The sequence below is a fragment of the Malaclemys terrapin genome, chromosome 6 (genome assembly GCF_027887155.1).
Source record: "Malaclemys terrapin pileata isolate rMalTer1 chromosome 6, rMalTer1.hap1, whole genome shotgun sequence".
NCBI lineage: Eukaryota > Metazoa > Chordata > Testudines > Emydidae > Malaclemys > Malaclemys terrapin.
Genome location: NC_071510.1, coordinates 73875572 through 73898352, shown reverse-complemented (window position 1 = coordinate 73898352; position 22781 = coordinate 73875572). Strand labels below are relative to the sequence as shown.

The 22781-nt window shown below is 39.6% G+C and overlaps 1 protein-coding gene across 1 annotated transcript in view; it reads right to left on the bottom strand.

The window, feature by feature from the left end:
• ELL2 (elongation factor for RNA polymerase II 2) overlaps positions 1-22781 on the bottom strand; it is a 61036-nt gene that overhangs the window by 11423 nt on the left and 26832 nt on the right. Inside the window, exons 4-9 of the mRNA XM_054031677.1 lie at positions 22490-22653; positions 15164-15423; positions 10311-10435; positions 10066-10159; positions 6395-6965; positions 1055-1121 (exon numbers count right to left, since the gene is read on the bottom strand). Coding sequence (XP_053887652.1) covers positions 1055-1121; positions 6395-6965; positions 10066-10159; positions 10311-10435; positions 15164-15423; positions 22490-22653 — 1281 coding nt within the window. The remainder of the gene's footprint in view (positions 1-1054; positions 1122-6394; positions 6966-10065; positions 10160-10310; positions 10436-15163; positions 15424-22489; positions 22654-22781) is intronic.

The window sequence follows — 22781 nt, the reverse complement described above, 5'->3', positions numbered from 1 at the left end:
TTTGGCTTTATGCAGGGTGGACTAGTTTAAATCATGAATTAAATTAGCAGGCAGGAAACATTGATTTAAATGTAGTTGATAAAACAATGATACTTGACAGTCATTTTGCTGTGAGAATAATTATATATCACAAATAGTAAATGAAATAATGAATTCACACTACTAAAGTTATTGTAATAGATCATAATTAAGGATCTGATTCTGTCACGGATTCCGTGACTTCAAAGGACCTCCAGGACATCTTTGGCTTCAGCCAGGGCTGGGTCAACATTGCAGGAAGAGTGTTGGGGCTGCAGGAGCAGCCAGCAGTCAGCCTCCAGCAGACTCCGACTGTTAATCCCCTGCCCACCCCCTTCCCCAGGATATTTTTAGTAAAAGTCAAGCACAGGGCATGGGCTTCCATGATTTTTTGTTTATTGCCTGCGACCTGTCCGTGACTTTTACGAAAAATACCTGTGACAAAATAACCTTAATCACAGTAAGCATAGGATTTAATAGATTGTAAATTTCAAATATAATTTAAGGCAGATTTTTTAAAAATATATTTAAATTTTAAAAAATTATTAATTCAGTTTTTAATCCACCCTGGCTGTAAACTCTTTGATGCAGAGAATCATTTAACTATATATGTTCCATAAAAAGTATTTAATATAATAGTAAAAAAAATATTCAAAACCAAAGATTTCAATCCCTGCTGTCCAATCTAACCATTAAGCTGGGAGCAAGTCTACCACCCACTTTATTGCTTTATTTTAATACCCTGTCTGCTCAAGAACTTTATTTTTTTCTGAAGTGCTTTAAAAAGTGTTCCTAGATATTTAATGGCTCTTGCTCAAGAACTAAATGCACAAGCTCAGAGAAGGTTCAATAAGCATACCTGTGCTCAAATAGTGTGGCACTACTTTTAGAACCAGCAGCATTGACAGGGCCCTTTAAAAAGTTACATTTTGGTAACTCCATTTTCTAATTATGCAAGACCTTTCACAGTTGATTTTTGAACTGCCTGTTAGTGCACTGCATGGATTATGTCAATCTTAGGCATAATTTTACTTACACAAAATAGTCTGGTAGTTCACTTGTTGATGAAGGATCTGTAGAGTCAGTGCAAGTCTCTTTAACACCTATATGGAAATAAAAAGTTGACATATAACAAGATTCTAATATACCGAATGTGATCCAAATCTGAAGTTTCTGTCTATTTTTTTCTCACCACGTAATCATGAGTAAAACGCACAACTGAATATTTACAATAGGGGCCATATGACCAACTCTACAATAGGCAATACCAGGAGTTTAAAGCGCACTAGCTACTGTCGAATCTGTACAACAAAATAATGCAATCTTAACCCAAGGTCAACCTTGTATTATCAAGCTAAATTGTGGCATCCGCACAACAATTAAATCTGAGGTGGCAGATGTGGCCACACAATAGGAGCTAGAAGTTTTACATCAATATGCAACTCTCACAGGACCAAACTAAAGGACAATAGGATGGAAAGCCAAAGTGCTTTTCTCGGTGCAAGTTTCCCTACCCAACCCTCCCCCAACTATGGGTAAGCCAAGTTTATAATTTAATTTTAACACTTTCTATATAAAAGAAGTCCTTATAGCATTTTATGCAAATCTAATTAGCATTCAGGCTTTAATTTTGAACAGAAGAAGATTTCCTCATTAATATGGTGACATTGGTTTTTACAAGTAAAAAAAGCAAGACAATATGTTGCTCTTCAGGAAGGTGTTATGAAAGTAATGTAATCCCTAAATAATCCATCTGTTTGCAAGCAATAAAAATGGGACTATTTCCTCTACTTTAGGAAGAGCCTGTGTTTTAAATTCTTCTCATATTCCTAACAGAATGTTAGGAACCATTAGGAAAGGGATAGATAAGACGACAGTAAATATCATAATGCCACTATATAGAACCATAGTAGACCCACCCCATGCATTCTGCATGCAGTTCTGCTCGCCCCATGTAAAAAATGATATATTAGAATTGGAAAAGGCACAGGGAAGGGCAACAAAAATTAGGGGGATGGAACAGCTTCCATACGAGGAGAGATTAAAAAGATGCGGACTGTTCAGCTTAGAAAAGAAACAATTAAAAGATAAGAGAGAGGTCTATAAAAGCATGAATGGTGTGGAGAGAGTGAATAAGGAAGTGTTATTTACCCCTTCACATAAGACAAGAACCAGGGGTCACCAGATGAAATTAACAGGCAGCAGGTTTAACACAAACAAAAGCAAGTACTCGTATATACTCGTTCATAAGCCGAATAATTTTGGTTAAAAAAAAAAAAAAGACAAAGACCTGGGGCCAGCTTATAAATGGGTCTACACCAAAATTTGATGATTTTAAACTCTATGGAATCATTGAATTGAATATCTAATATAGGGATCAAAAACCTTTGGCACGCGGTCCGCCAGGGTCCGGGCCGGTTTGTTTACCAGCCGTGTCCGCAGGTTCGGCTGATTGTGGCTCCCACCGGCCGCGGTTCACCGCTCCAGACCAATGGGGGTGGTGGGAAGCAGCGCGGGCCGAGGGATGTGCTGGCTACCACTTCCTGACACCCCCATTGGCCTGGAGCAGCGAACCGCAGCTAGTGGAAGCCGTGACCGGCCGAACTTGCGGACGCAGCAGGTAAACAAACCGGCCTGGCCCGCCAAGATGCTTACCCTGGCGGGCCGTGTGCCAAAGGTTGCCGATCCCTGATCTAATACATTGTAGTTTTGTTTACCTGGAGCATCTGCAGGCATGGAGCCCCTCAGCTCCCTGTAGCTACGGTTCGCCGTTCCCAGCCAATGGGAGCTGTGGGAAGTGGTGCGCCACTTCCCGCAGTTCCCATTGCCTGGGAACGGCGAACCACAGCCACTGGGAGCTTAGGGGCTCCATGCCTGCAGATGCTCCAGGTAAACAAAACGTCCCGACCTGCCAGCGGCTTACCCTGTCGGGTCAGGAGCCAAAGTTTTCCAACCCCTGAAATATAGGGTTGGCTTATGAAAGGGTCATACAGTTTTTGCTATTTTTACATATCCATTTTGGGGGGGGTCGGCTTATAAACGAACGGGCTAATGAACGAGTATATACGATACTTCTTCACACAACACAGTCAACCTGTGGAATTTGTTGCCAAGGGATTTTGTGAAGGCCAAAAATATAACTGGGTCAAAAAAGAATTAGATAAGTTCACAGAAGATGGGCCCATCAATGGCTGTTAGCCACAATGGTAAGGGACGCAAGCAACACCATGCTCTGGATATCCCTAAACTTTTGACCAGCAGAAGCTGGGAGTAAAAATGACACGGGATAGGCCACTAGATCAATTGCCCTGTTCTGTTTATTCCCTCTGAAGCATCTAGCACTTGCCACTGTCAGAAGACAGGACACTGGGCTAGACTGACCATTGGTCTGACCCAGTATGGCCATTTTTATGTTATTCAATAAGTATATTTTCATATGTGGGATGGGTATTTAAAACTTACTGGTAAAACACAAAGTTATAAATTTAGTTTTGTTAACAAGTTTTTGAACATCCCACCCCACATACGATAAGTTAGCGTTACCCTTGTACTGCAGAACATTGAGTTATTTTGAACAACAGAACATTCTGGCCAAAGCACTCACTCAGGCGCCAACAGTTAGAGATCCGTAAGAATATACATATGATTCAGACCAGAAGTATCTGAGTAAAGCAATTATATTTATACCAAGTGATTACTTTTCCTATAAGTGGCATTCTTTAGAATCATAGGCCTGGAAGAGACCTCGAAAGGTCATCTAGTCCAGTCCCTGCACTCATTATGTAGATCAACCCTGACAGTTGTTTGTCTAACCTGCTCTTAATCTTCAATGATGGAGACTCCATAACCTCCCTAGGCAATTTATTCCAATGCTTAACCACCAGGACAATTAGGAAGTTTTTCCTTAATGTCCAACCTAAACCACTCCCTTGCTGCAATTTAAGCCCATGGCTTCTTGTCCTATCCTCAGCGATTAAGAACACTTTTTCTCCCTCCTCCTTGTAACAACCTTTTATGTACTTGAAAAAGTATGTCCCCTCTCTCAGTTTTCTCTTTTCCAGACTAAACAAACCCATTTTTTTCCAATCTTTCCTCACAGGTCATGTTTTCTAGACCTTTAATCATTTTTGTTGCTCTTCTCTAGATTTTCTCCAATTTATTCACATCTTTCCTGAAATGTTGCGCCCAGAACTGGACACAATAGTCCAGTTGAAGCCTAATCAGCAAAGAGTTTCCACAGATGATAAAAGGAGAAGTGTAAAGTTTAATAGTAATTATCAATTCAGTGAGATATACAAAATAAATTAATTTTATTATACAAATAAAACCTATGTTATCCAAATTTCAGTACTCTGAACAAAAATTCAATTTTAAAAAGGAATAACTATTTTTTTTAAATAAAAATGTTTTATAATCAGGTCTTCCTCTGAATGTGCCCAGCAGGTTGTGGGTGCTCTAGCAATATAAATATCAATTTAAGACACAATATAGAATTTTACTAGACATTTAAAATTCTGTAACTGACCGACAGTATCCTGAATGCTATCATATACTGGTGTACGGAGCACAAAGATTTTCAGTCTACAAGAGCAGGGATGCCCTCAAAGAGAGTCCAATCTATACAATCAGCTCTGTTTCCAGAGATGAAACAACAGTTTTAGACTAGGTGAGGGCTGAATCTGATTTCTGATTTAACAAAACCTATTTAAAATGTGCAATGCAAGATTAAAGGAATTGCTCTTACCTCACACTTGATATTTGTTTATTAAATGTCAATATTAAAAAACTTTGTAGCTCAAACTGATATCTTATGGATTTTGAATTAACAACTACATTCCACAACCCCCCCCCCCCCCTTTTTTTTTTTTTAAGCATTAGGAAAGCAAATGTATTAGGTAAGCTTTTATTTGGTTTTGTAAGCAGGATTTTAAGATTTTTATATCTTCTCCACTACTGCTTAAAATAGTTGTAAGAATAATTTCTGGAGCAGGAAAGAGGAAGGAGAGAATTTTCCAAATTGAGACTTTAGTACCATCTGAGTAAACTGCAAGATTTTTTTGTAAAGAGAAAACTGATAGTCTCTTCCCAACTCTCAGAGATCTGGAATACTCTGGAATGAAGATTCACAATGCTAGATTTTTTATTTTTTTTTTAAACACAAAATTACAATTGCTACTGTACAATAATTAAAAATAAACTGCAGTTAAGTGTATGTTATGCAACATTATCTCTTGCCTTTAGTGTATACCAGGGGTCAGCAACGTTTGGCACGCGGCTCGCCAGGGTAAGCACCCTGGCGGGCCGGGCCAATTTATTTACCGGCTGATGCGGCAGGTTCGGCCGATCGCGGCCCCCACTGGCCGCAGTTCGCTGTCCCGGGCCAATGGGGGTGGCTGGAAGCCGCGGCCAGCACATCCCTCACCCGCGCCGCTTCTCGCCGCCCCCATTGGCCCAGGATGGCGAACCGCGGCCAGTGGGGGCTGCGATCGGCCGAACCTGCCGCATCAACAGGTAAATAAACTGGCCCGGCCCACCAGGGTGCTTACCCTGGCGAGCCGCGGGCCAAACGTTGCCGACCCCTGGTGTATACTTTTACTTGTTAATTTGCAAAATTCATTAATTTTCTGTGGGTTGGTCTCCCAGCCACTGTGAAATGAATCACACCGTACAATGTTCTCAATAACAATGTTTACTGTATGGTCAGTCAAATTTCAGTTAGTTTGCTTTTTCTTTAGAAGTCATTTCACAGCCATGAAGCCACAGTCAGTTCTCTGAAGAATGCGGTAAACATCAACAGTACTGATGCCCATTGATAAATTGATTTGACCCAACACAGTTAATAATTGAACTGCCCTGCACTCAAAGTGGTATGTGAACACCTTGTAGTTTGTAAAACAAAACCAAAGTAGTATTCTTTTTCGTTCTGTCCTTTTGATTATCCAACAATCCCTTCCAACAAATTAATTGTTTATAATTTTTTAAAAATATGAATTATTCCTGTTATTCAAAAGCTGAAGTCAATCTGACCAAAAATAAAATTGAAAAACATTTTGTCTGGAGTGCCAATATAGCTGTACTTGTGTACATGTGTCATTCCTCCTCTTTGTTTTTATATAGCCTTAAACCTTGGTAAGGTAATAATTTGCACTTTGGTTCAGGTGAAAATTGCTATATGTAAAGGCAGGTAACTATCATTATTCCCATTTTACAGCTATGGAAGGAGGCAGCAGAGAGAGGTTAAGTAACTTGTTCAAAGTTTAGTAAGTCAGTAACAGATAGGAGTGGAACTGAGGTCTTATTTTTGGTCCATTGTTTTACCCACCAGATCAGTCTCACTTATCCATAAAGTAATTTAAAAAAGCAGCACTTTAAATACCTTCACTTGAATCCAAACTGGAATTTTTCAGCTTGACAATTTCTTCTTTCTTAAGGTCTTTCTCCTTTTCTTCAATACTCTCCATGTTATGTTTTTTGATTTGGTCCTTCTCCTTATGCTTTTTTGACTTCTTTTTGGATTTTTTGTGCAACACTGAATGTATCTCATCTGTTGACTTTGGACACGCTAACTCAACTGCAGTGGGTGCTGGCATTTCCAAAGGAGTCCTAGAGGTATATTTTTCTTGCTGGTCCTCAAAGATGCTGTTGCCATTCTGACTAAAACTATCAACAGGCAGGTCTTGAGTCCCCCGGCCTTCAGGAGTGCTAGGGGAATTGGAGTTAGAGTTTACAGGCTGAAGAGGATTTGAAACAGGAAGGCGAGTTGAAGGAAGCGTTGGAGGAGCTGGGGTGGCAGCGACTGCAGGGGGAAGTGGTGGTGCAGCAGCAGCTCTCTCGTTGGAAGCAGTCAAGTGACCATTTAATGTTGGTTGAACTCTATTGGTAAGGTGAGATATTCTTGGTTTTTTATTCATTAAAGGATCAATAAAATCTGAATCCAACAGCCGTTTCTGCAATAAAAAAAGACCGTTAGTTTCCATTTAGTCCAATTCTAAGGTATGTCTAAAATAAAATGATTAAAAACTAGTCTCTTATGCTTGCTAGTTTATTTTAGATAAGATGAAGATCATGACAGCTACATGTGCTTTGTTTCATGCTTAAAAAATAAATCTAGATAGCTTTAAAAAAAATTGTCATCCTGAGAAGCTCCCCTTCAGATCTGTGACCAAGACTTTGGAACCACATAAGACATTGTCTGGGGAAGTATCACAGTCCATGCTGGAACATGGCAGGTTAGTCAATACTCTAGATATTTGTGCAGTGCAGATACATTCAGTTAGTAAATAGTTGCTGCCTCCATATAGTCTGTTTTATTCAAGCAGTTCCAACCAACGTGGAACAGTGTGCTTATCAGAAATCCTAAACCTCAAAAAGTGGCAAGGAAAAATCTAGTTTCTGCTATAGGGAGCCTGGGTTCTAAATTATCCTCAGAGAATACTGGAGTTCTTTTGAAATACTATCTGACTCATGTCAGTTTGCTTAACAAGCATATATTGCTTATGTTTCAGTACAAAGCAGTGCCTCTGACCAGAAGTGCCAGGCACAGCTCTGTACCACACAGCTGAATTACTTCCAGATTCAATGTGTGTGTTGGAGCAGATGAGAAGACAGAACCACACAATTTATACTATTTCACTGTTACCATGAGAAACAGTAGCCAAAGTTGGCAAGAAACAGGTATGTATTTTTATTTCCCCGTCCCGAATATGTTAATGGCCTCAGTACAGGATGTTCAGTACTTAGTTTCACCCGTCCTGAAACAGCAAATGAAAGCACCACCCAATCATTTTTAGAATGCTCTTCCACTGCCTTTCTCATAGTGCTATTTTATATTTTTGCTGCAATCACTGATACTTTATTTTAAATAGTGGTTTTCATCTGCAAGTCTCCCAGTGCTTTATTAAAGTGGATATTATCTCAGTTTTATAGATGAACAAGAGAAGCACAGAAGAAAAAGTGATTTATCCAAGGTCTCTGACACCTGCAGTCAGGCTGAATCTAGAACCCAGATCTTCTAACTCTGTTCCATCCTTTAACTAGTGGACTACACTTAATCATAACTGATCTCTCAATAACACCCACAGCAAAAATAAATTCAAGTATATTTTGCAGAAACAGAGTATTGCTACCCTAAAACACCTTAGTTCTGTCCTGTCCAGGGTAGATACTGCATTTAAACTAAGGGTTAAAAGGCTGCAGCATAAAAATGCCTGCATGCCAGAAATATCAAAACAATATGACAGTACAGAAGGACCAAACACCCACAGCATGCAATGGGGTACGAGTGTTAAATAATACAAATACCTTGCCTTCATTTGAAATACCAAGACACACCAAGATAAACTGTTTGGCAATATATGAGGTATATTTTTTGTCTAAGTATTTAACAACCAGAAAGTGACTGACACCTAAAAAGTTAAGCCTCTGAGGACAAGTTCAACCCTGAGTAAGGACACAGCTTTTGCCAGCATGCTATTAATAGTTCCATTTTGTATGGTCACTTACGAGTTCCATAGCAATAGGCATAGTTTGAGAATCTATGTTTGCAAAACATTTTATGAGCCATCTATGTAGAAGTCTGGTTTACTGCAACGCTATCTGCTCTCCAAATACAGTAACTCCTCACTTAAAGTTGTCCCGGTTAATGTTGTTACGTTGCTGATCAATTAGAGAACATGCTCGTTTAAAGTTGCGCAATGCTCCCTTATAATGTTGTTTGGCAACCACCTGCTTTGTCCACTGCTTGCAGAAAGAGCAGCCTGTTGGAGCTAGGTGGAGCCAGGGCCGGCTCTAGGATTTTTGCTGCCCCAAGCAAAAACAATTTTGGCCACCCCCTCCACCGTTTTTTTCTTACCCCACTCCCGGCCCCGCCTCAGCTCTGCCCCTTCCCCAAATCCCCAGCCCTGCCTCCTCCCCCCAGGCTCTCAAGCCTAGGAGGGAGGGAGGGAGGGGGAGAAGCAGCGCGTGCGCCGCAGCCACTCGGGGTCTCCCCCTCCCTCCCAGGCTCTCAAACTTGGGAGGGAGGGTGAGCAGCGGCGCGCGAATCAGCTGTTTTGCGTGGCGCACGAGCGGCAGCAGCAGAGGTGAGCTAGGGGGGCCGGGGCACATTTTTAGGGGTGGCATGGCTGCCGCCAGAATGCCGTCCCTAGAAATGCGCCGCCCCAAGCACCAGATTGTTTTGCTGGTGCCTAGAGCTGGCCCTGGGTGGGGGCTTGGAACCAGGGTGGACCGGCAGCTCCCCTAAGTTCCCTGTGCAACAGCCGGCAGTTCAGCTTAAAGAAGCAATGCACATCTCTCTCTCTCTCTCTCTCACACACACACACACACACACACACACACACAGGGTGTGTGTCTCTGTCTGTCTGCCATGCTGTCTCCCCTCCCTCCATTTGTGCTGCCTTGTAGAGTGTGAGGCAGCATCAACAACAATGTGTTAACCCTTGAGGGCTCAGCCGACTGCTAGTTCATCATTTAGCGGTAAGACATTCCCTGGGAAATATCCCACCCTCTTCCATTCTCTGACTCCATTGCCTCAACCAAGCTTCACAATCATCATTGCTGTGTACAGTATTAAATTGTTTAAAACTTGAGAGAGAGAGCAAGAGAGAGTGAGTTTTTGTCTGGTGAAAATAACTTCCCTGGAACCTAACCCCCCCTATTTACATTAATTCTTATGGGGAAATTGGATTCGCTTAACATCGTTTTGCTTAAAGTTGCATTTTTCAGGAACATAACTACAACGTTAAGTGAGGAGTTACTGTACAGGGTTATTAAGTTTAGAGGTTCTTAGGAACTACATGACAAGAATTTTTTTCAAAAACCCACACATCAGTTCCACAGTCTTCCATGGTGCAACTATTTTTTTTTAAGTTATATTCTATGCCACCATCCAATTATATAGAAATAGTTGCTTCACCTTCTTCATACATTAGAAGGGGTATTGGTGCCTTCTCATTACATTATTAAAGCTTTCACACCAATATAAAACTCATATGTATTAAGTCTGACTGCATCATATTGCAATGTAAAGAAAAATCACAAATTAAATACCTGGGAAGGAGAAGCAGATGCAGCATCTTTAGAAGAACTTAGAGGAGATTCCAAATGACTGGTGCTGGTGGCATTCTGAGATGAATTTAGTTTTCTGTAAAGATCACCCATATTCCAGGTTACAAGGAAAAATCAAGAAAAAGATGCTCTAATAGATCTTAAGTTATTTGGGAAGAAAGAAGCCTGTTACTTCTCAAACAATGTATTCTTTTATTGCTACCTTTAAAGAAAAAGATTGAACTTACCTAGAAAGTACTAACTCCAGTGACTGTTTGTCTATCTCATTGTATCCAGGCCAATCTTTTTGGATCTCTTTAAATACATAATCCTTCAGAGTGTAAGAGTTGTCCTTGGGATTCAGGTTGGCTACCTACAAACATATATTTAAAAATACAAATATTAAAGCTATCTACAAGTTATAATACTAGAATAGATTGGACAGTTTAAATACAGGTTGAAAATATAACTATGAAAAATGTATTCTGTATTTACTAGCCTTCGGCTTTAAAGGCAATAAAGGACAGACCTTTCATATAGTGAACATTTTTGTATGCCAAAATTTTCAATCTTGGGTGTGTGAATTTAGGTACTTATAAAAGAATGGCCTGATTTTTCAAAAGATCTGAAGGTCAATGTGCATTAGTCAGGCTTATTCATATTTACGTGACTAAATACAAATGCAGAATTCTAACTTTAGGCATTCAAGTGCATTATAATTCCAGCATTTATTTTTCCTGTATTTCTAATGGAATAGCAGCCAACACAGTTCTGCTGACATCAATGATGCTAGATCACAAAAAAAAGAAAATTGGCACAGCACTAAGAATAGTGGTAACTCATGCTGCAGTGCCAGTAATAGCAGTTTTATCTAGCCAAATGATTATGACAAAAATAGGTAGCCATTCTTGTTTCCCAGAGACTGGGTCATGGAGTTTAGTACATACACACTTCCTAGAAACCACATGAAGTTGTAGCATTCCACTGGAGATTGTCAAAATAGTACAACACTTGACCCGGCACTAAATTTTCCCTTTAATGAAAAAGGGACAAAAACTGTTGTAAGTTTAATGAGTTGATTTTTTTTTTTTTTAAGTATACCTAAAAAAGTTTTGGTTTAATGAAGATGTAAAACAATTTCAGCCATGTACATCAATACATTTTAGTCATGCAATAAGGGTACAAGTAAAATTTGGCACAAATGTAACTGAAAAAGGATGTACATGCCCTGTTCCACACCTAAATCTATGATAAGCTCCAAGCGTACATGCAAAACAGATATCCATGAATGCCAGGAAAAAATGTTGTACTCATAATTCCATACTAGTTAATGCCTTGTTTATTAGCATATACATCCTATTAGTGCTCTGCTTTAAGACAGCTTCTGATAGGTCCCCCTTCCTTTCCTTATGTATTTGAAAAAAGTCATGTTGGTAAAAGTCCGTGCTCACTGATGCCTGCCACATCAAAGCATTAATTTGGCAACTTTTCCCCTTCAAATCCCATTTCAGACCTTCAAACTGTACTATCTGTAACAGACCTCTGAAGTTGAGAAACCAGCCCTTTGCCTGTTACTCCTAGTCAAGATATTAAAGAGCCTTGTACACTGAAAAGCATATGGACACAATCACTGTGATTTATGCAGATTTGCCTTCCCCCCCAAAAATTTGGACTAAGTCTCAAAGAAAGAGGGTATCTGAATGAGTGCTAGTGGATCGAGTACATTTATTAGGTATGTTTTGTATTATTACATGTCTCATTTTTAAAGTGTTTTATGTATTCTGTCATAGCTGGTTGTGATATTGTATTTCAAAAAACAAATACTAGGACTTGTATATGCCTATATTTTGCCTGTAAAGCCTTTTAGTGATCCACCATATTGTCTGAAACAAATAAAAGTTACCCAAATCAAAGACAGAAGACCCATTTGTTAGGAACAGCAAGGTAACAGTAGTACTTTCAATAAAGAATGCTTTCTTACATGTGCAAACAGTAACTACATTTAGGCTCTCCGTTTCAGCCCCTAACTAAAAGTGAATATATTTCGTACTCAAGACCATTTATGGCAGGGGTGGGCAAACTTTTTGGCCCGAGGGCCACATCAGGGAATAGAAATTGTATGGCGGGCCATGAATGCTCACAAAATTGGGGTTGGGGTGTGGGAGGGGGAGCGAGCCAGCCCTGGGGATGAGGAGTTTGGGGTGTGGGAGGGTGCTCTGAGCAGGAACCAAGGGTTTCGGAGCGGGATCAGGGCTGGGGCAGGGGTGCAAGTTCTGGCTGGGAGTGCAGGCTCTGGGGAGGATAGATTTGGGGTGAAGGAGGGTGCTCCGGGCTGGGATCGAGGGGTTTGGAGAGCAAGAGGGGGATCAGGGCTGGGGTAGGGGGTTGGGACGTGGGGAGAGGATCAGGGCTGGGGCAGGCTCCGAGTGGCACTTAGCTAAAGTGGCTCCCGGAAGTGGTGGCATGTCCCTTCTCTGGCTCCTATGTGGAGGCACAGCCAGGTGGCTCTGCACACTGCCCCGTCTGCAGGCACTGCCCCTGCAGCTCCCATTGGAATGTGTAGAAGCTGGAGCAGAGCCATGCCGCAGCTTCCGGGAGCCGCGGGGTGCAGCCCCCAACCCTGCGTCCTAGCTAGAGCGGGGCTGAGCCATGGGCCATAGTTTGCCCACCCCTGATTTATGGTATAACACTTTCTAATAAAAGGTCTATTAGAACTCTGCTGATGAAATGATAGCGAACTGAACTAAAAATAAGAACTTTGTAGTGTAGAAATAAGATGAGTTAGCATTATACTGAACCAGCAACTATCCTTGCTGGCTTCTGAAGGCCAAGTAGTAATTCAAGCACTTTGCATGGCACACTTTTCTGAGAGGTGCATGCGCTGGGGAAGTAGCAGGCATTGAAACAGATATTCCATACCGCTGTCACGGAGGCGGATGGATTGGAGAAAAATCATTGAACCCTTCTCCCCCTTCCCCCACTGTGCACTTACACAGGCCTGGCCTTTAGAATTTTATATTAGCACCAGTAGGTTATACAAGGGAACTGCAGTGTCATAGTAAAAATAGGGTGACCAGATGAGGGAAAGAAAATATTGGGACACATGGGGGGGGAAGGAAGGGGGGCCGAGTCCAGCCGGCTGAGCAAAATAAATAAATAAATAAAAAGTGCTGCCGGCAGATATCGGGACAAAATGCGTCCCAACCGATCTTCGAAAATATCCCAAAATATCGAGACATCTGGTCACCCTAAGTAAAAAAGATACAAGTACAGATTATGACTAAACTATGCAATTAACTGACACCTGACCTCGGACATTTTAACAAAAGCACTATTCAAACTTTCAATTTATTGTTCTGGCAGATGTACAAAGTTTGTTAGCGATCCCTTTCTTTGATCCAGGTTAAAAAGGTGTCAATGTTTCATCTAGGTCCAATTCCTTTGCTACGCAGCTACACCATGGCTGAAGTTTCAGAATCTGTCACCCTAATCTTTTAGAACTATTACAGTAAGCTACAGAAAATGACAATTGCTAACACACTTTAACAGTTGCATAAAAATACTTCATACACTTAAAATTTACATAAATTTAATCTTACTGTCTGAAAAACTGATTTAAGCATATTTATTATTGCTCAATTCACAAATGGACACAAGACACTTATTCCTGGTTTAAAAGTCAATGAATTAACCATTATGGAGATAGAAGTTACAGTAAATATGTATAAAAAGAATTCTGTAAGTGGTGGCTTAAGCCATACCAATTTTTTTTTTTTTTTTTTTTTTAAAGAGATGAATAAAATGAAGTGAGACTAAATTTACAGTCTCCTGGTAGCCAATATGGGGATAGGCAAAGCAGAGTGTTAAAAAGGTATCCTAGCAAGCATTTTTTTTTCACAACTGTTTATAATGGGACATGAAATGAGAACTCAACTCTGAGTCCAGGAGTCCAAGAGCATGCCTAAAATTACAGATCGCAAACTTAAGGATAATTTTGGCGAAGGATAAAAATCCACTACCCTCTCCAAAAGAATTATAACTCCACTACAAAAAAAGTTACATTCATGGAGAGAACAAAAGATGAATATAATATGTTGGGGAAGAGTCAACATGGCTTTTGTAAAGAGAAAGCACGCCTCTCCAATCTATTAGAATTCTTGGAGAGCGTCAACCAATATCTGGACACGAATTACCCAGCAGATATAGTGTATCTGGACTTTCAGAAAGCCTTTGTCAAGGTCCCACACCAAAGGCTCTTTAGCAAAGTAAGCAGCCATGGGATAAGAGGATCAGTAACTTGTTGAAAGATAGGAACCAAAAGAATAGATGGTCAGTTTTCACAGTGGAGAGAGATAAATAGCAGGTCCCTCCATATTTTCTTTTGCAAAGAGATATGAAGTTCCTTCTAAAATATCATTCATCTTCTTAGGGAAGAACCAACTATTTAAAGAAATTTTCTGTGACAGAACACCAATATTTTCGTTTATTGTAACATTTAAATAAGAGTTACAAAATATTTAACTAGCTATCCTGGGACTGAAATAGAACTCAATTTGGTTAGGCACCAACTTATAGTCCACTACACTTGTTTAAATGAGAAAAAAATCTGTATAATTGTTACCCCCAAAACAGCTTTCCTCTTTATAAAAAGGGCTAGTAAACTTGTCAATGGAAACATAAGTAGTTCCTTAATGAATTAGTCTGAACAGTTAAGAGAAACTATGTTCACAAATTAAGCAGCTTGGAGTAACAAGAGTAAGCCTCCTGGGGAAAAAAACAGCAGTAGGAACAAGATAGCTAAAAATATACCCAGCAATTGTTCCCTAACACTCATGAAGAGCTTTAGAAGTCTTCAATAGTACAAACTTCCCCTATAACTCATTAAACTTCCAGTTTGTTTTGTTTTAAGTACTTACAAAACAGGGCAGCTTTTCAAGAAGTCTGTCAAACAGCCAGTATCAATGAATGTGTCCGTCATTCACCAAAGTGAACCCTCGCTTTTCTAGGTGAAATATGGCAGTAATGTCCTGAACTATATTAAGAAACAACCAGGAGAAGGAGCAGAAAGAGCAGGAAAGACATCCTGTCCAGATGTTCTCACCTGCTGAAGGATAGCTGCAAGGGAGTTCTTGTCTTTTTGATTAACGCCATCTCTCTGCAAGCGAGCAAGTAGCTCTGGTTTCTTGTAGGTCTTCAGTGCCAGTAAGTGAATCACCCTGTCTCTATATGGTCGCTGAGAAACACTGTTGTTTACGTGGGTCTTTCGTATTGTATTTGCAGGATTGATGGGTGTTGACCTTTTCCTCTCAGGCACTGCATCTGGAATACTTTGTGGTGCTTTCCGAATCTGTACTCTTTTACCTAAGTCCAGAATTTAAAAAGGGAGGGGGGGAAATTAATAGTTTTTGTATGATTTATTAACATCTGATTTTTCCCAAAGTTTAACTCAGAGTTATATGTACAAGTACTGTTTAGTCCAAAGAGGGTATCATAAAAATGCATCATTTTAAGAACTCAAAAAGTTTGATATGAAATTACCCAAATGTAAATGATATTGCTAGGAGGGCAAGATATGTTGCTCTGTTTATACAGATGCATGCCTTCAATATTTTCTTAAGTAATTTACAGGCTGAGAAAAGTTAAACATCAAATTAATGGGATATTTTAATGTTTTAAATGAGGACAAAACTCGTATGAAAATAAGTACTTCTTGTGAGTAACATGTTCTCCATTGGTGCCTAAGGAACCCAAATCTACATATTAACAGCACCATAACTTGGAAGTGAATGTACAAGCCATATGGTTGTGAAATTTATTGGGGGGGGGGGGGGGGAAACAAAAAACTTACATTCAACACCAAGTACTGAATTAATTAATGGAGTGTCAGAGCCAATCATTGGTGCCACACAATTTCAAAAAAGAAACTATTTTACCTCCAGTACCCAAACAATCCATGTAACTGACCTGACATTTCTCACTAGAAAGAACCTGTCAAATGCAACACCTTTGTTCCAAGGATCAAATCCATAGAAGTTTCAAAAATGCTCTTTTTAATGAAAAGTTTTACATGCCTAGAAAACATCGTTCCCCAATAAATTCAAGTGATACTGCATGTTGGTAAAGGCACCCTCCAAAGATAATGAAGTAAACATGTTCAACAGCTTATTTAATCAAACAGGCTATTTTTCCATAAAGATAAATGGTTAATAGCAATAGCTCTTCCCCACCAAAATCAAAGCAAAGTGGCCAGGCATTCTTTTTTTAGCACTTAAATATTTACCACTATAGTCAGGACTCCGATTTATTGATGCTAAGAACTTTACTGTAATAGGTTTACTATTTTGACTCCCATCAAGGAGTAAAGTTGAGACTTGCTAAAAGCTGAGCGTTTCTCCAAACCCAATTCCTTATAAGTTTGGTACATAGAGACTTTCAGGGGCACAATAGAGTGGTCCCACCCCCAGTCTGACAGCTTCTGTGCTGTTGAGGAAAATGAAAATCTCGGGGGAAGAGAACATCAAGCTGGAGCGGAGGGAAACTCTCCGGTAGTTGGAACCCTTCTTCCAGATGATGTCATGGTATCCTCTCACACTGAAGATAACTGGAGTCTCCTCCCCCAGAAGGCTATTAGAATGAGACAGGCAATAGTAAAGGTGGACACGATTATCACAAATATAGACAGTTGGGTTTATGATGATCGGGAAAACTGCGTGGTGAATTGCCTGCTGGGTTGCAAACCTTTAGACATATCTAGATGTATGTGCAGTGTTGGGGAGGAGCAAGTGATCATGATACACATAGGTGCCAATGACATAAGGAAAGGTAAAAGAGGTCCTGAAGGGCAAATTTAGGCTGCTGCATGAGAAAGTAAAGTCCAGGACCTCCTTGATAGCGTTCTCTGAAATGGTTTCAGTTCCACACGCAGGGCCAGTTAGACATGCAGAACTGCAGGGTCTCAATGTGTGGATGAGATAATGGTATTGGGAGGAAGGTTTTAAATTTATTAAGAACTAGGGAACCTTCTGGGAAAGGAGGAACCTATTCAGGAAGGATGTGCTCCATCTAAACCAAAATGGAATCAGATTTCTGGCATGTAAAATTAAAAAGACTGTAGAGGAGTTTCTAAACTAAGGGCTGGCGGAAAGCCGACAGGCATAAGGTGCATGTGATTCAGATGGACATCCCTTAGGGGAGGATTTATTAAAGGGGATACTATATATCCTAGGAAAGAGGAGAGGATAGAAGTTGATAAGGTACAAACAAACAAAAAAAGAGTCCCATTCAATTAATTCACACAGGCAGACAACTAAATATTGACAAATATTATAAGTGCTTATATAAAAATGTAAGTCTAAATATCAAAGGGGGTGAACTTGAGTGCCTGCTATTAAATTAATCTTGATCCTAACAATAGGCATCATAGAAACTTGGTGGAATGATGATAATCAATGGGACAAAGTAATACCAAAGTACAAATATATAGGAATGAGAGCAGGTTGCCCTGGTGGGGGAGTGACACTATATATGAAAGAAAGCATAGAGTCGAATATACTGAAAATCTTAAATGAAGCAAAACTTCCATAGAATCTCTATGGATAGAAATTCCATGCTTGACTAATAAGAGTATATCAGTAGGAATGTACTATCAACCATCTGACCAGGATGGTGACTGACTGTAATTGTGCAATGCTCAGGGAAATTAGACAGTCTACAAAACCAGAAACCCCAATAATAATGGGGGATTTCAACTATCACCATATTAACTGGGAGTATATCACCTCAGGATGGGATGCAGAGATAAAATTTCTAGAACCATTTATGACTGCTTCTTGGAGCAGTTAATCTTGGAACCCAAGAGGGGAGAGGCAATTATTGAGTTAGTTCCAAGCAGAGCATAGGACTAGGTCCAAGAGGTGAACATACCTGAACTGATCAGTATCATCAACCATAATGTAATTAAATGTAACATCCTTGTAGGGAGGAAGAAACAAAAGCTACTGTGGTGTGTTTCTTTTATCTTCCAAAAGGGGAATAATAATGAGAAAGCTAGTTGAACAGAAATTAGAAGGAACAGTCACAAGAGTGAAATGCCTGCAAGCTGCATGGCAACTATTTAAACACATCAGACCAGAGACTCAAAGTAAATGTATACCCAAATTAAAACAAAAACAAACAAAAACAAAAAAAAGTAAGAGGACCAAAAAAGGCCACCATGGCTAAGTAGAGTAAAGGAAGTGGTTGGGGGGCGGAAATCAAATTCTACTAAGGAAAGCAGAAAGGCGCATAAACTCTGGGAAGTCAAGTAATAATTAGGCAGGCCAAAAAAAGAATTTGAAGAGTAACTAGCAAAAGATGATAAAAATTTGTTGTTAGTTTTTGTAAGTACTTCAGAAGCAGGAAGCCTGCCAAACAATCAGTGGGGCCACTGGATGATCAAAGTGCTAAAGGAGCACTCAAGGAAGACAAGACCATTGTGGAGAATCTAAATGAATTCTCTGCATCAGTCTCCACTGCAGAGGATGTGAGGGGACCCACTACTTTTATGGTGACAAATCTAAGGAACTGTCCAAGAATGAGGTGTCAATAGAGTAAATTGATAAATTTTACAGTAATAAGTCACAGGCTCTGATGGTATTCACCCAAGAGTTCTGAAGGAACTCGTATGAAACTGCAGCACTACTAACTGTGATCTGTAACCTATCGCTTAAATAAGCCACTGTACCAAATGATTGGAGGATGGCTAACGTAAATTTTTAAAAGAGACTAGAGAGGCGATTCTGGCAAGTACAGGCCAGTAAGCTTAACTTCAGTACCAGAAATCTGGTTGAAACTATAGTAAAGAACAGAATTATCAGACAACACATGAAAGAGGGGTCACCCAATGCCATTAATAAGCAGCAGATTCAAACAAACATAATGAAGTATTTCTTCACACAACACACAGTCAACCTGTGGAACTCATTACCAAGGGACGTTGTGAAGCAAAACAAAAAACAAAATAAAAAACAACCTAGATTAAAAAAGAATTAGAACTGTTCATGGCTATGAACATCAATGGCTAACAGCCAAGACGGTCAGAGACGCAACCCCATTCTCTGGATATCCCCAAACCTTGACTGCCAGAAACTGAGTGGATGATGGGATGAATCACTCGATAACTGTCCTGTTCTTTCCCTTCCCTCTGAAACATAAGGCACCAGCCACAGTTAGAAGACAGGATACTGGGCTAGAGGGACCAATGGTTTGACCTAGTATGGCTGTTCTTATGTAGGAAAATAGAAACCTGAGAGTGTTAAGACTCCTGAGGCTCTGGCCTCTTCCTTAATACAGGCTAGACACTCTGGAATCCAGAAAACAGGTTCTTAAATACTTTCTTTGACATCAAAACTTCATACAAAACCACTCCATTTATAGTATGAAAATCAGCTATGTTGGCTGTCATCTCCTGGAATAGTAAAAAAATTTCCATTTTGCAGTGTAGACTAACAACCATTTTTAACTATTCCTAGAATCATATTAATGCCTTAGATCTTGCACTTTTGGTTTCAAAAATAACCATAACTATGTGAACAGATAAATCTTTGCATTTTTAGAACAGTGCTAAATAGTGAGTCATTTTAGTTGGATTAGTTTCACACAATTGTAGTCAAATTCCTCATTGCAACCTAGTTTTAAATTTGTAGTGTATTAAGATTCTTCCATACCCATACTAAACTTTTGGCCTGTCTTAACAGGAATTAGAACCATCCCTGTCTCAGCTTCTTCAAGAAGGGAATAGCTATGTGAGGTTGAAAATTCAGTGGAGTTGAATACATCCTGAGAGACTGACATAGGGCTATAGAACCTACTTTTTTATTTTCTTTGTGGTAAGCACATTCTCATCTTAAAGCTTGTTGATATGAATTAGAAGGCTTAGGTAGACAAAGTGAATGATGTGTTCAAGAGAACATAATTTTAAGTAAATAGGTGAATATCCCATAAGAATGTTGAAAATGGAATAAAATAGTAAAAAACCCACCGGCATCTCAGTCAGTAAAGCAACAAAAGGCTGTTCTTTGAAGGCAGTCTACAGGAAGAAGGAATTTTGATCCTCACTGTACGGAGGAGCAGCAGATATAGTTCCAGTATAAGCAAATATGCCTTCCTGGAGTCTACAATTCACAGACAGCATATATTCAGTTTTGCATTTCAACAGGCCAGGTAGGTACCTATTTAAGATGGCTTGCTGTAGGCCAACACAGCACTGCAGTATAACTGGACTTGAATGTTAAATGCAGGCAGCTAAGTACTGTTGTAAGATTTAAATATCTTGCTCTTTCTTTCCAGATTTTCAGAGGTCACTGCTGGATAAAGGAGGAGGAAGAAGTGTGTGTAAGCTGGAGCACAACATGGTGAGTGCTTCCTGAGGTCATTTGCGCTATAAGTGTTAAGGGAATTCTACATTCCCATATGGCAAAATTCACATCCAGATATTGTTATTACAGAGGGTCACTACAGTTGACTGGATCACTAATACGAATAAGGGAGCAGGGACTTCAGGTGTACCTTATTAAACAATCAATTTGTAAGCACCTAAAGGATAATAAACTCGTAAGTAATGGTCAACATGGATTTGTTAAGAGCAAGTCATGCCAAACAATGCAATTTCCTTCTTTGATAGCGTTACTGATCTAGTGGATGGGGGGAAGCAGTAGACATGATCCCGATTTTAGCAAAACTTTTGACAGTCCCACATGACATTTTCATAAGCAAATTAGGGAAATGTGGTCTAGATGAGATGGGTGTACAACTGATTGGAAAAAAACACTCAAAGAATAATTATAAATGGTTTACTGTCAAACTGGGGTGATGAAACTTCTAGTGAGATCCTGCAGGTGTCTGTCCTAGCTCCAGTACTATTCAACATTTTAATTAATGAACTGGATAATGGAATGAAGAGTATGCTTATAAAATTTGCCGATGTCACTAAGCTGGGAGGAGTTGCAACCATCTTGGGGACAAGATTAGAATTCAAAAGGACCCTGACAATTGGAGAATTGGTCTGAAATCAACAAGATGAAATTCAATAAAGAGAAGTGCAAAGTACTTCACTTACAAAGGAAAAATAAAATGCACAAATACAAAAGGGGAAGAGTTGGCTAGACCTTAGTACTGCAGAAAAGGATCTGGAGGTTACAGTGGATCACAGACTGAATATGAGCAAACAGTGTGATTCAGTTACAAAAAGGCTAGTATTCCGGGGTGCATTAACAAGATTGTCACATGTAAGAGACAGGAAGTAACTGTCCTGCTCTAGCCAGGAGTACTGTGTCCAGTTTTGAGTGCCACACTTTAGAAAAGATGTGGACAACCTCAAGAGACTCAGAAGAGCAACAAAAGTGATGAAAGGTTTAGAAAAACTGACCCATAAGAAAAGGTTAAAAAAACTGTACATGTTTAGTCTTCAGAAAAGACTGAGGGAGGGACCTGATAACAGTCTTCACATAGTGAAAGGCTGTTGAAAAGGGGATGTTGATCAATTGTTCTCTTTATCCAATGAAGACAAAAGGGAGAAGTAATACCTTAGTCTGCAGCAAGGGAGATTTAGGTCAGATATTAGGAAAAGTTCTCTAACTATAAAGTATAGCCAAGTGCTGGAATAGGTTACCAAGGGAGGTTGTGGAATCTCCATCATTGGAGGTTTTTAAGAAAGATTTATTTGACCCTGCCTCAGCATGAGGACGGGGGGAGGGGATAGACAAGATGACCTTTTGAGGTTTCTTCCAGCTATACATCTCTAGGTTCTGTGATCTTGGTACTATTTCAAACCAACTATAGACTCTGCCTAACAACCATGCATGGAATGGTTTCTATTGTCATGGATCTCTATATAATAAAAACAGACTATTTGGATTTTAAAAATCAAGATACATTCATCACACTGCATACAGAATTCACTTTTCTGTAGCTCCTAGGTTTATGATCTTGTATACCAAAACTTCACTGTGTCACTTTTCCAGACTACAGGTTAAGGCAATATTGATAGCTTTATAAATTGAAACACTGTAGGTCAATCCATGAACAAATGTAATATTTAAATAACTTGTAATGGTCGTTACAAACAATGAGAATATTGAGTGTCTAAGAAGGGAAGGAAATAATCAAGGAGTACAGGAAGTAGTGAACTGAGGAAATGGATGTACAGGGTTCTGGGAAAGAATGGAAATCTAGGCAGCATGTGCTAGGGAACAAGGAGGAAGCATAACGAGAAAAAGGAGAAGAGGTGAATGGGGCAGTGTGAATAGATGATGTGAAACTGTACTACCAAAAAAATTGAGATGCTCTGATGTAAGCAGTATCAGTAGACTAAAAAGTTACGATCTTGAAGACGGTCAGAATTACTACCTTCTAATTGTCTATTAGAATAAAAAGTTAGATACAACCATACCTACAAATGGCCCACCAGGTTTTATGACCTTTGTACTGCGGTTGCGAGATTCTTCTTCTGCCTGGGTCATACGTTCTCTTGTCATCTGATAAGAATCGTTTGTTGCACATACTGTAATTTTATCCTGTATAAATCCCAGACAATTGAGCTGCGAGACTCCAGAACTATGAAAGTATTGAAAGAAAATACAGTTTCAAAAGAATAAGTACTTTATTCTGAACTTAAATGTATCAATACAGAATAAAAATTAGGGGTATTTTTGCTCATTAAGATTTGCCATAAAGGGTGCATT